Raw genomic sequence first — 14,075 nt, 5'->3', positions numbered from 1 at the left:
TCACCACCTCCCCAACTGCTCTTATAACACTCCATCCCTTGCTGCGTTCCACTTCTGGGTAGGTCGCCTTCTGTCTGAGCAGGACGGCATGGTCACGTGACTGTACATTTGTTTCAGCTGGTTTTGAATATAACGACTGTTAACCGACGATTGGCTTAGGTGCCTGACCTCTGTAGTGGCGTCTGGTCACATTTTAGTGGACGTTGGCCTCCTCAACCCCAAGTTTTTTGTCATTTCCAGTCTTGACAGATATTGAAGAGTCGTCCACAAGTTCGCACAAATCCGATGTTCGGTCTCTCCAACAGGTCAACAGGCTGCAGTCCTTCACACGACACTCAGACTCAGTTGACGAACTCGACTACCAATAAGGCAACTGTACATCTCTATAATGTATCTCATCATTTGTACACAAACTATTTCACAATACACTATCAGTCTGTAGTCAGCTACTATTCGCCCGCCTTGAATACTGGATCTACATTTCACACTCCGTTCAACGCAATTTAAAATTTGGTATATTAATATTTTACGACATTATTTTACAGTATTGTAGTCAATGATTTTTCTCTCGATTAGCTGCTGGCTGACATCCACAAGCCTCAGAAGGCCTTGAACAGAGCTGTGTCTGTTGTTTTGATGAGGATGTTTTGCTAGTGGAAATGTGACAGGGTGTGGAGGTGTGTGCCATCTGTTTCATGCGATGATCCTGTGGAGCGTGGACACGTGGACATCGAGAAAATTTGTATTAAACGCCTGCTGCAGTGACATATTGGTATTTTGTGGAATGTGTTGCTAGGGCAGTAGCTACAAAGCGGTTAAACCAAGGCGTATTTATTAACTGCTTCTCTCTTCAAAAAAAAAAAAGCCAAAAAAAAAAAAAAAAAAAAAAGCATTCACAGAAACCGTTAACTGCCACTCGTAGACCTGACAGAGTAATGTTTAAGCTTATGGACTGATGATTCCGAAAAAATGGTTTCATATCTGTTCCTGCGGCACTAAAAAAATTTAACTAGGTTGTAACAAATAAACAAAACAAACACACGACAAAGTTCGTAAGTTGTTGTGATATGAACTGAAAAGACTTGAGTGGGAGTGGTTTGCTGAATTTTTCTAGGAAGTGAAGTGTGACATCCTTTTTTTTTTTTTTGTGTGTGTTAGCCTACCTGCATCCATGCTGTGAACTTGGGTGGAGGAGAAATTTTGAGTTTTACATTGTTTTACATATCTCGGAAAAACAGCCTGTACTGTGAACTTTTAACACTGTGTTGAATATATTGTCTTATACACTAAAAGTTTGCAGTTATATGTATTGAAAACCGATCTGAAACGATGAACGACGAATAGTATATCTGCACAGATCAAGATGTAAACATTATACACTCACGGAATCTCGTACAGAAATATAAGATATAAGATTATATTACATTAGCGTTAAATGTCAGCAGAATCTGCATTGTTTGACATGTAAACATTATTCCTACTCAATCTGCTCCGACACAACAATTTGCGCAGAAAGTTATGCACAGTTGTGGATGTAAACATCGTGTGTACCTTCAGACATCGGTATGTCCCATTGCCAGGTCCAGGACAGAAATTCATATTTCAATTTCATCGCGACTACAATAGAACCTCCCGCTGACCTTTTATACTTCTTGTGCTGCCACCAAAGACACCGCAGCAAGAGGCTTTCCACTTCACCTTACCTAGACACACTCACCCGGGTCCCCTCGGCAGGTGGAGAAAGATGAAACTCCTCGCCAATCCAGTCACAAAGAGAAATCTGTAACGCATTCTCCAACATTCCAAATTCGCTTGTATTGCGTATCGTTGCCGAGAGAGGACATCAATCAAGTGATTTTCTGCAAAAAGGACAGGCTGGGTTTGGAGCGTGTGTGGTGGGGTATGTGCGTGGGTGGGTGCGTGATGAGGGAGAGAACTGGACAAAAGACGGAGGGAATGTGCCGCCACTACAAGCCGGAGGAGTTTGGGGTGTCTGGTGGGCAACCTGACACTGTTTACTGCCATCCACGGGAGGAGACAAAGAAGGGTGTCGGAGAAATGAAAGTCTAGTAGGCACTAACAAATGCTGGCTGAAGTCTCTTAGTGTTTTGACATGGCTTTGGTCCCAAGACATAAAGCATTATTAAAATAACATCAACTCCATGCATCCTTGTGTGTGTGCGCGCTCGTAAATAGGGGCTGGCGAAATCTGCAACTTCTGTTTATTTATTTATTTTTTTTTAATAAATATAGACACAGATTGAAGAGATATAATGTAAAAGTTTCAGGGTTCAGATCTCATCTCGAGGATAATACACTTGAAACCTATCCATAGGACTTGCCTTCAGAAGACTTTGTGGGAACTGTTGTTATATCCTTCCTTTTTATCTCCTCTTTATGTTTTTCACATGATCCGAAATCGTCTCCATTATGCAAGATTTTCAAATAAAACCAACAACCATCAAAGTGTGGCAAGAATATGTAAAGATTTATTGTGGTGACACACATGAAACTGTTATTATGAGAATAATTCTTGCTGATGATTCCATAAAGCTATCTCACCCACCCACCAACCTCTCTTTCTTCCTCCCCCTTGTATTCGTACTCTTTTTCTCTTTTGATCACCTTGTATGTGTGAAAGAGAGGGATGAGTGAAATGATGCTGGAATGCAGAATACTAATGGTCGAATCCAAACTACAGATTGTCAAAAGCAGAACATAAATAGTCAAATCCAGAATAAGGTTGGTCGAATCCAGAATGAACGGTAAGAGCTGGATAAATGTCGCCTCTGGTGTAAAATTGCTTCAGCTAAGCGGGAGAAAAAAAATGGTAAACGAACCCTTCAGGGGCCAGATACCCCGGATAAGACAGTCGATGCACGCGGAAAAAATTGAATAATCATTACTTTGCTTCCCTTCCACCCGTCATCCTCACAGACCCTCCCACTTGCGTGAACCTTCCTCGACAGCAACAAGGCGAGGGCGACATCAATAGCATCACCGAACACCCGCCGATGGACAAGCTAGTGATACATTACGACAACCAACCTCCTCCCTCGGGAGAACGCTTAGCAACAGTTTCGTTTGCTGGGAAAGAGATAAGTAGGTAAAAAAATTTAGCTACAAACACAGATCTTATTTGTGTTGTTGTTGCTGAGAGCAGAGGACCACCATATTTATGACAATGAACACTATACAAGTAGAGTTTGTTAACATTAGATGTTATATGTCCTTTCATGCACTTAATGTTGTCATCAAACATGTGCTTTCAATAGTTGGTAAAGATTTTCTGATAAAGATTGGAGTCAGGATACAGGCAGACTAGGTAATGTGACCAAAATAATATAAAAACGCGATGTTCCATGCAGGGAAACAAATTTCCTAGGCACTCATTCTTCATTAATGCTTTTAATTTGCGATGTCTGGTGAAATATGCTCATCGACCTCCTACTCTGGGAATGTGGCGTCCCCAAACCATAAAAAAAATGAGACTTTCACTTAACTCAGATTCCACACTTCTTCGGGATGGGCCCCTGCGACAGTCAGAACGACAGAGCCTGGCTATCTGTAAGTGACCCACCACGAGTATCAATATCCGCCACTCACTAAAACTACATTTCCTATTCAATCTTTTTCACAACTCGCATATTCACTCTACCAAACAGATGACAGTCTGGCAAAGAGTTTGATCGTCTTCCAGCCCATAGCTAGCACCAGAGATCTTTCTGGCACCCTGTAAATCGAGTTCTCTATTCCCACCCACCCACCCCACTTTCTCGTGACCCTCCTTCCTCTCCCCTCTGCCACTCTGGTTATCAAGTCTGCGCCATCTTGCTGGCTACAGGAGGCAAGACCACTCTACCCCTGAGCTACATCTGCCTGCAACCGTCCATCCACACTTCCACCTTTGTTTTAAGTAAACAACCCTTTAGTGTGTCGCTGTAAGCTTTCAGGTGTATTAGCTTTTCAGGATGTCACCGGCACTAGTCATTAACTCTACTGTTATCTACTCTAGTGTTATCTACTCCAGCCTTGGCGAACACAAAGCAGGTTTCCACTGTTTAATTTTTTTTTAAATGCAGTGCTTGTTTCCTGAGGTTCCGATAGAAATATCAAGATTATAATTTTTAAAATGAGATCTTTGTTATAAAGAAAATAAACCAAGGCCAATTTTCGCCGCCAGTTCAACTCACACAACGGTCCAAGGTCTTTTTTGCTGCCAAACGAAACACGCAAACCCAGCAAGAGCTGGAATGGAACATCTAAACAATTACCAACAAGTTCAGACAGAGACGAGAGGTTTCCTCAGACGAATATATCTCTCGATAAATTTAAGAGGTGGAGAACTCTAAGAAGAACTGACCAAAGATCACTTGTCCACACCTCAGGAAGAAGTGCGGATCACCTGTAGCAAATCAAACTGAATAGTGTTATGGCCACCTAACCCATGATTTACCTTGGAACTTGGTCCAAGGAGACGTGTCTTAGCTCGTGTATCTATTTAACAAGATTCTCTTCTTTTTAAAAACTTTTTAAATAAAACATTCTCTTTTATTCTGGCTTCAAGTCATGTCAGTCGCATAGAAAAGCGCGGTTCTAAGCAGTGATCACGCCACACTTTCTGAGTGTATTCTTAGCCCGGGAGTTCACAGGGAACAAGTTAGAGGTCTATAGAAAGGATCAGATTTTTTCACAGGTGTATCGTCTAGCACTCCACACCCCGCTTGGTGTACCTCAGTTACCCCTCAGATTTCTAATTCAGAGGAGCTTTACTCACCGCGGCAGGCCATGTTTTGAAATCTCTTGCTATCTACCAGTTTCTCAGCAACTATGAATCGTACAAATCCACTGAACTGATTTTAAAAAAAATTAATTATATGACAAGACAACAACAGGCACATAATCTATTTTACAATATTTTAAAAACTGGTATTTTATTCACATCCGTAAGTCTTCACTGTAGTAATAATAAACAATGTGTAATTTATATCACAAAGGAGATTGCCTTCGCCTCTTAAGTAGGAGACATTGACAGAATACAAAGAATACAAGTAATAAAAGACAAATATAGAAGGACACAAATAGGAAGCAGGGAACAAACAATAAAGATGGAGAGTATCATAAATTTTAAGAGGAAGAAGAGCAGGCGGACTAGTCGATTGACTATAATCACAACTATATTGATTAGTGTAAGGAGTGATGCTCAAGGAAAAGATATGTTTTAAGGAATTCAAAGGTGGTAGATGGCAGATATGGAAGGGAAGAGAGTTTCACTGTTTTGCAGCACAGTAACTAAACATCCGGTAACCATGTGTGGTTGTTCTGGTAACAGATTTGTATTGGTGACAACTTTGAAAACAATACTTAATGCTTTGCAGTTTTTTTAACAGATGGTGGTAGATATGGTAAAATATATCTAATTTTAAAATTGCAAACGTGTTGACCTACCAGATGTAGAGGGGAAGATTAAATGAGTCAGCAACAGGAAACCTGTCAAATTCACGTGATAACCACGTGGGTACAAAAACTCGGGTTTTGCTCAGAAACCATTATAATCTTCTGTAGGGACCTTCCTACTTCACTTTAACACTCAGATAAAATGTGCCAGTGAGGTCTAGAGTGCAACATGCTTTTGCATTTGGTTTGGTCTTTGATCTGTTTTCGCAATTGTTTATTATTATTATCTAGGTCTGCACCCGACATAAACTTTCAGAAACAAGTGATATGCGAAGCGACAAGATTGTGCGCTGTCGAGGGATTTTAAAGGGCAGGGGCAGCTTGGGATCATAGAGACCCCCACTTCCTCCCGGCGCATGCGAAGACACGAGATGTCAGTTTGCGCCACAAAAATGGGTGGAAACGTAAATGGCGGGTAGATCTTGGTACAGACACGGGTGTGGCAACGAATACACTTGTTAGAAAGTTATGAAACTTTGTATTTTTTGGGGTTTAAACAGTTGGCTACGAGTTATTTACTCTCCAACTCTAAGTGAATGACTACACACACCCTTTCCATTGTGGCGATGCAGGCTATAAACATCGATGTCTTTTGATAAGATCAGACCCATGACATCATTGAGAGATAGATAATTTAATTACCTGTACTTAAACATACCCGTATTGAAACAGGACCTCATAGATATTACCTCTTGCTGTTCATGCCGATGTTCGCAGGTTTATTATTCTCATTCACTTGCTCAAATTGTGGGGACCAGGTGTCTTGCAATTCATTAAATCCAATCGTTTGACAACAGATATTTTCTAGTTGTCTTTCATAAGAAGTCATTTACATTGCGACAGACTAGTCGTATGTAGCGCATGAATACTTACGATGTCGGTGATTTGAGTATTTGGAGCTATCGTGAGAAAAATATGACTTCAACTTTTAAAAAATTGAAAACAGAGATTAGGATCCAAACAGGGGCTCTAAACCCCATCCCAAGCATGAAATATAATATACCATTGTTTATTGTTTACTCTGCGCCATCACAAGGTAGGCAAGAACCGCACTACAAGGCTGCCTCTTATACTTGCATCATGAACCGCATCACGACTTCCAACAAATATCCCAGCATCCCGAGGTACCCTGCCCTCTTCACGTGCAGACAAACCCTCTGAAGGGCGTGCCATCTCTCATTGCTCAAAGGGCAAGGAAAAGGCGGAGACTGGCTTTTGTACCAAGGGTTATATCCTTTGGCAATCGGTGCTGGCAAAATGCAGTCAAAGTAAACATTTGGCCTGCGGGGGTAGGAAGGCGGTGGGGGTGGGACAAACGCTTGCGATGGTGGAATGGAAAGAAAGTCACTTAGCGACAGGTCTTGCTTTGTTAAGATTAGTGTTAGAGACTAAGCACATCTGTGTTTATTGCTACATAAAGGCTGGCGGCATGTTGCCTCAAACATTCAGATTAGCCTGCTGTGACCATAAACCTCCAGACTGATCAACCTGTTGCCACAAACCTCAAACAGATTAACCTGTTGTCACAACTCTCCACAAAGATTAACCTGTTGTCACAACTCTCCACAGAGATTAACCTGTTGTCATAAAACTCTCTCAGTACCGTAAGCCTCGCTTGCAGCACCTGTCGTGTGGCCGTAACGTGCAGCAAAGGTGCCTGCATCACAAATGATCCTGAGGATGAAATTAATATTTAATGGCACAGTCCTACCGCATGTTACAGCCATTTTATTCAGTCCTGGACTGAATCGGCAAAAGCATTCTCAAGCTTCTATATTTTAGAAAAGTTTTGTACTCGACAACGGATCAGAGGTAAAGCAAGGACCATCCTTTAAAAGTCAAATTAAAATCTTTTAAAAAACAACAGTTGCGTAAACGCTAGAAAAGGGTCGTACATACAGATTTTAATTAAGATAAAATAACTGTTCTAGTCTGGAAGTGACAATATATTTCGGAAATCATCATCGACAAGAAGGCGTTTTAGATGAGAAACTGCCGGCGGTTCGTGGAAGCTAATTACCTTTTCCCTGGGAACCTTATCAAAGTCACTGCGCACTTCACTCCCACGAGAACAGTTGATTCAACGGTCACTAACATTGTGGCGCCCGCTTACATCAGAGGAGAGATTTGCTGACGTCAGAATCGCCAGTGATGTCTGACGTCAGGATCCAGTGTCACTAGCGGTGTGCGCGTCAGGTTTCGTCACATCCTGGCGTCCACCGTTGATTTTTCTTTTAAAGGACATCATGGACATTACAAAGATGGCGCAACTGAAGGTTTAGTCCCGTTTAGAGCTGCATTTTATGCATTTGTTTCGTCTATGTTTCAAGGTTCCTGTTCAAGGAATACAATAACAAAAGCCATATAAGACCTGCGAATACCTCGAAGCTTCAATCTTATCTCTCAATACGGCATGAGTCTTTTAAAAAAAGGGTAAGGTGGGAGGAATTGGATGGGGGAGGGGGACTTTTCATGTCGGTGTCGCTCCACCCACTCTTGCTCACATCGATCTCTATGACGTTATTTCTCCGACGTGCAAAAGAATGCGAACTTTAAAAAAGAAATCTTCCCCTCCCAACGACCGTCGCTCAATAGATGAAACGACGGAGAACTGGGTCATGTAAGTGCAGGCATACTTGATAACGACACACAAAACGCTTTGTGCACATGTACTGTGGCCAATACAGGATCGAGGTGCTGCGAGCTCGGGTACGTGGAACCGGCACGAAACGTTCACGATCAATGAAAAAGCCTGGCAGAGCCACCCGAATCCTCTGCCTTCCGGAAAACTGAGAGCGAGGCTGTTAACTCGGAGCTTCTAGTTTTCCATTGCCTTCAAAACGTTCCCCGTTGTTGGGTGATGCCCTGCCAGGCACTCTCTATTATGGAGATCTAATCACCATTATATCGGTTGCTTTTTTTTTGTTTGTTCTTTTAGTGGGGAATGTCACGATGAGGGAGCATGGGGCAGCCGCCCCCCAAGGAAAATACAGGGGCAGGAATATCCTTTTGCCCCCCAATATTGAGACGTAATCCTCACAAAGAGCAAAGAACTTAGAGAGGAGACGGTCATCACTGTCACAAAAGCGGGCCCTGAGGCAAGTGGAGCTCTAACACCTCTGACGATCAAATCGTGCGTGCGTGCAGTACCCCCCCACCCCATCCTTTTTACGAAATGTGCGAGTGCGAACGCCGTTCACTGTCAGCAGGGAGTTTGCCCCCCCAACGCCGAACATCTTCCTACGCCACTGGGAGGACATCAGAACACAGGTGTCACATCCCGAGAGAAAGAGTGCACCCCATCCCTACCATGCCCGACAAGATCCGAATCTACGACCTTACGATTCTTGGTGCAGCGATGATAAGTGTCATCAGACCACTCATATTATATATATATGTGTGTGTATTACACATATTTTCTCTCAAAACCCTTTTTTAACATTAAAATATAGACAAACCTTCGATCAAGTGTAGCAAAGATTTTACATGACGGTTGTATGAACAAGTTGCTAACCTGGGTGAAATGTTGGTCCAAATTTATTCAGCTAAGATGAGCTTATTAGAAGCAATTTCTTTATAACATCTATAGCACACAAATATTACAGAAAATACATTTTTCAAACAGCTTCCTATTTTTCGATTCGTGGATAACATGAAGGCCTTGTACAAGTCAAACTTGACCTTTACACCAAAGAACAAGGGATTATATTTTTCAAGCAAGCATCTTGCGTTATTCATTAAATCCAATAGTTTTTACCAAACAAACTCCGGGGGTTCTTTCAGCGGAGTCATTTTCATTGCGAAGCGTCCATGAATGCCCCGTATGTGGCGTATGAATATCAGAAAGTCATTTTGTTATTTTCGCTCCGTTGGGAGTATGACAACCTTGCATGATGACACAAACTATCTTTTCATCAATTTCTAAATAGCACGCGCCTCCTTTGAACGACGATGTTTGTGGCAGCTGTCTGCAAGGCGCCAAAAGCAATAAACAGGATTATTCAAATCACCGGATACGTACGATCACGTGACTGGTAATTAGAAGTTGCAAGAAGACAAGAAGGAGTTCGGATCACGAACTATAGTATCCACTATCTACGTCCTTGGTTTGGATTTCTTGCCCACGTCTGGTGTCTTGTTACATTGCCAGTTGCCATCAGCTGTGGTTTCCATTTTTCTCTACATCGACAGGTGAAGAGATTTGTCAAATTTGTGGCTCGCTGTCTCTCCGAAACTGACTGCACAAGAATGTGAGAAAACCTGTCGTCTGCTCTCGTGCAGTCTTGTTTGTTTTATACCTGCTTCTTCCTTTAAAAAAAAAATACTCGCCAAGGAGACAGGTCTCCCCTCAATACAGAGCTTCTCTTCCCTTCTTGTGAGATTAACTCTGTTGTAAGAGGAGGCTGCGAACCAAGCAAGACGATAGACATCAAAAAAGGTTTCTGAAAATGGACACCATGAAGGAGAGATGGTGGACACAAACAGACCCTTGTTCGTAAGAACTCGAATCTTCGCATACTTAATACAAGTAGGTAAAGACAGTTGAGTGTGGGACAACAAAATGCTCGAGTAATCATGTTTACCATGTGTAAGCACGAGCATGTGGTGTGCGTGAGAAAGAGAGAGATCCTGAGTAAGAAACTGCATTTGACAAAGCACAGAAATTAAAGAGTTTCTCTATCGTCCTAAAGCAAAGTAAAAAGCAAAACGAAACAAACAAACAAAACAACAAACAAAAACAACAACAAACGGACAGACAGACAACGTTGAATATCCGGAATATCGCAGGCTGCAAATAATAATAATAATAATAATAATAATAATAATAATAATAATAATAATAATAATATAAACATACTAACAAGGACACACCGTTTCCAAAACTATAGAGTGAAAATACAAACTTCAAAAAATACGTTCTAAACTTTAGTGTAATGTAATCTCATAAATGTTTAGTTGAATATGTTTCGAGGTTATACTCGCAGCCAAAATCCTTGTCAGATGCTGCACATCCAGTCTCCCACCCACAATGGCAACAACCAAGGTAGTGAACTGAATATCCAAGCACACGATGTTCGTCAATCAGTAAGTGCTCTGAAAGCACTAGCGATAATCCAAACAATGAGTCCAGCCTATCTTTCTGCAACTTGTCCCTCATCCTGTGCTCTTCCTCCACTCATGTCCCATCCACTCCTCTTCCTAAAGTGGTTCACCCAGCCACTTAAATAAACAGGGAGGTATGTAGATGCTGCGTACTGACTGAAAGGAGGGGAAAAAAGGGGGAGAAGGTAAAGTAAGATGATAACCTTGCCTTCGACATCAATGACGAACATTAATGCGTGCATGACTTCAAGTGATGTGACATCGATGAACAGTTGAGAAACCTGATGCATATGGAAAATTACAACGATAGCTGCTGTTTTCTTTATTTCGCAACCTGTTCTAGCAAATCAGGCCTCGAGGTACTTTTGGTACCGTCGCCGTTTTCAGCTTCTTTATACCATGGAAGAGTTTCAAAATATTTTTATATACTTATAGCTATATAATACCTATTTATATAATTATTATCTCTGCGGTTGACATGCTAATATTTGCTTCAGACCACGCCCTGTACTCTGCTTCCTTAAACAATAATACAACGAGTGGAGAGCCGAAGGGAGCGCTGGTAGACGCAATGGTGTTTGCACAAGGAAAGGCCACCTTTACAGTTGGCAGTCGCAGGTCATGCAAAATTAACACCTGTACACATTTTACCTTCAAAAGCGACGTTGCTACTATCGTTCTGGTTTTGTAAAAAACTACACCTGTCATGGGAGTCTAGCTGAGAGACGTTATTTAATTTCATAATAATGTTCATGCATTCTTAAACCACACATGTATCTTCAAACTGTTTTGTGAATTCTTTGAACTAGTCCTACATAGCTGCCGTAAGTAGGTTAATTCATCCATCCCCTTCTTCTCAGGCAGTGCAGCATTTTAGCTAAACTGATCACTTGCCAACGACACATTTATTATTATTCCCTGCCAACATAATATGAAGGTGATGGATGAGGCGTTTTCGTGACACAGATGTATAACTGCGGCGACTTTTGAACAAATTTAGTTTATCAGGGAGGAACACGTATAGGAATGCAACTTAGAAAAAGGCTGGTAGAGCTAGCAAAGGCCTCACAGCAGTACAGAGCATCAGCGTGGACAAATATCAAAGTCACTGGCGATTGTAGACAGTTTAAATGTAAAATATACATTTTCACACAAATTAATTTAGCATCACACAAATTAATTAAATGGCAAGCGCAATTAAGAGATGGTGGATGTTGAGCACCATAGAAAATAAGTTACTCTCACTGATAAACATAATAGCAATACTGGAGTCTGGTGCTTGTACACAAGGAAGCCCCATGCAGTTCAAAATGACAGAGATTTCACGATCTCAGGTCCTTAAAAGACATATGTAACTACTTCGAAATCTGCTGATATACCTTTAGTCTGAACTACACCTCCTCCACACACACAACCTACTTGTCACTAAGCAAACTTCAAAGCACCAACGTGAATGTTGGAAACACTGGTTTGAAATTGCTAATGTCACCCAAGTCAGTGTCGAGAGTTTCCCACCCGTTAAAGCACGGCCGTCAAGACCCCAGGTAGTCTATCGAGCCATTTCGAGGGCGTCGAGTTCGCGAAACCTTAATGCCTTTTCGCGGCGTGAAAACTGCAGCACGACCAACCAGCAAAAGCGAGCACAGGTTGGCGTCGTGTGATCAAAGCAATGAGTAACCATGACTCGAGCACTTGGAAAAATGCCTTTGTAGCCCACTTACCTTCTAGCTTATCCATTGCGGCTGCACAGATGCGTCGTCGATCGAATCAATAGCGTCGTGGCTAGAAAGTTATCCGATTGCATACTGCGGCCATGTCCAAACGATCGTATATTGTTTACACACACAAACCTCTACACATCCATCCACGACAGTCCGCCACCCCGAAAGAGCGAAGCACGTGGAAAAAGGAGGGGGTATATAGGTGGATGGGAGGAAGAGACGTGAAAAGTTGGAGCCGCTCGCTCGAGAGAGAGAGATTTCACGTCACCCTCCTCCTCCTCCACACACAGGTAACGCGTGTCGCCTCTCTCTCTTGCCAGTCTGTATTTGAGGCCCAGATATCCACTCGCCTGTCACACTGTGGCCCCCTCTACCCCACTTCTCTGTGTGTGTGTGTGGTTGCTGCCGGTGCGTGCGTGGACGTACTGCACAGAGCAGCTGCTGGGTCCGCTGTGCGGGCGAACCACTCACGGCGCTACAGTGCATGGAGACCACCACGCACGAGTTGCCGCACTTGGCTGCGCGCCCGCTGCTCTCGATTGCGTTGGAAATATTTCAGCGGGTCTTCGGTCTGCGGGCGGCACCGCCCCGTAACGTGGGGATTTCCACTACAAGGCATGACTGAGGCTCTGTTTTTAACACCTCTCCGCATGAGGAGAAAAACAACAAAATTCTCCGCACCACTTGCGAGTGTAGCCAGCATTACGTATATATAGGCTCGTTACTCATTTTCCATAGTATACCCTTCTTCGAGCGCGTCCTGTCACAGCATTGAAAGAAAAAACCCAAACCAACCATGCAAACACACACACAGAGATTTCTGCGAAATTATATATCTAGAAGAAAAAAAAACAATTTTATTGACTCGATGAGAGTTTGAATTTGATGTTAAGACGCAATAACATTTGTATCAGGTTCTTTTTTTTTATTTTTAGGAGACTCTACTAAAAACTCCCTGTCGCTACAATGAAGCTTTCCATTAACTTTCTCTTCTTTAGTAGAACATAAATTTAGGAAAGTTTAAATAGGAAAAATAAGTATTCCAAATGGAGAAAGAGCCTTTCCAATGAAAAGAAGCTTGTTTCCAAGTGAGAGAAGATGGAAAAAAAAGTTGAGGGTAATTTTTTTATACACGGTGATGAAATAAAAAGTAAGCATTGATCAGGGTACTTCATTGACATCTGCGGGTGCACAGGTACACATTTGAAAAACAAGAATTACTGCGCACCTGCGTGACCTGGCTGATAAAATTAGGATGGGGGTCGGTCCGATTAACCTTCTTTGAAAGTGAAGCCGGGTGTCTGAGTGCAGTGTCCCTCTTTACGCGACCCAGAGCATAAAAATGAGGTATATTTGATTTATGGTCAAAGAATGATGGAGTCCGCAAGCTCCGGATCGTTTTATTGTCTTCATAACTGTTAGTGGAATTTGCACGCTTCTATCGTTTCTATTATTATTGTAATGAAAATGACATGCTACGTTAATGCCAGATTTCCATCAGCCATCAGAGTTCTAAGAGCAACGATTACACGATGTTCTTTTTGTTGTTATTATTGTTGGTGATGATTTTTGATGAACAAAATCGAGGCAGTTCCCCAGTGAAAACTTGCCTTCCTTTCCAAATGAAAAATCAACGAGCGGTTAACTTCTGCCACCTAGGTGAGGATTGTGGGATGAGTTCGAATCTCACCTCCGGCACAACGTATAGTATCTGTAAATGTGCCACTTGTTTAAAGGGTTGTGCTAGCATGCTATCATGTAGCTTCGGTTGCTGACTCGGCATAAAACACTCGA

The 14,075-nt window shown here is 42.2% G+C and overlaps 1 protein-coding gene across 1 annotated transcript in view; it reads right to left on the bottom strand.

Moving 5' to 3' along the window:
* LOC112556614 overlaps window positions 1–12,929 on the bottom strand; it is an 86,099-nt gene extending 73,170 nt beyond the window's left edge. The window contains exon 1 of the mRNA XM_025225771.1: window positions 12,282–12,929. Coding sequence (XP_025081556.1) covers window positions 12,282–12,297 — 16 coding nt within the window. The 5' untranslated portion in view covers window positions 12,298–12,929. The remainder of the gene's footprint in view (window positions 1–12,281) is intronic.
* Between the last annotated feature and the right edge of the window lie 1,146 nt (window positions 12,930–14,075).

Source organism: Pomacea canaliculata, linkage group LG2 (assembly GCF_003073045.1).
Source record: "Pomacea canaliculata isolate SZHN2017 linkage group LG2, ASM307304v1, whole genome shotgun sequence".
In the NCBI taxonomy this organism is placed as follows: domain Eukaryota; kingdom Metazoa; phylum Mollusca; class Gastropoda; order Architaenioglossa; family Ampullariidae; genus Pomacea; species Pomacea canaliculata.
This window is presented reverse-complemented; position numbering and strand designations above follow the sequence as displayed.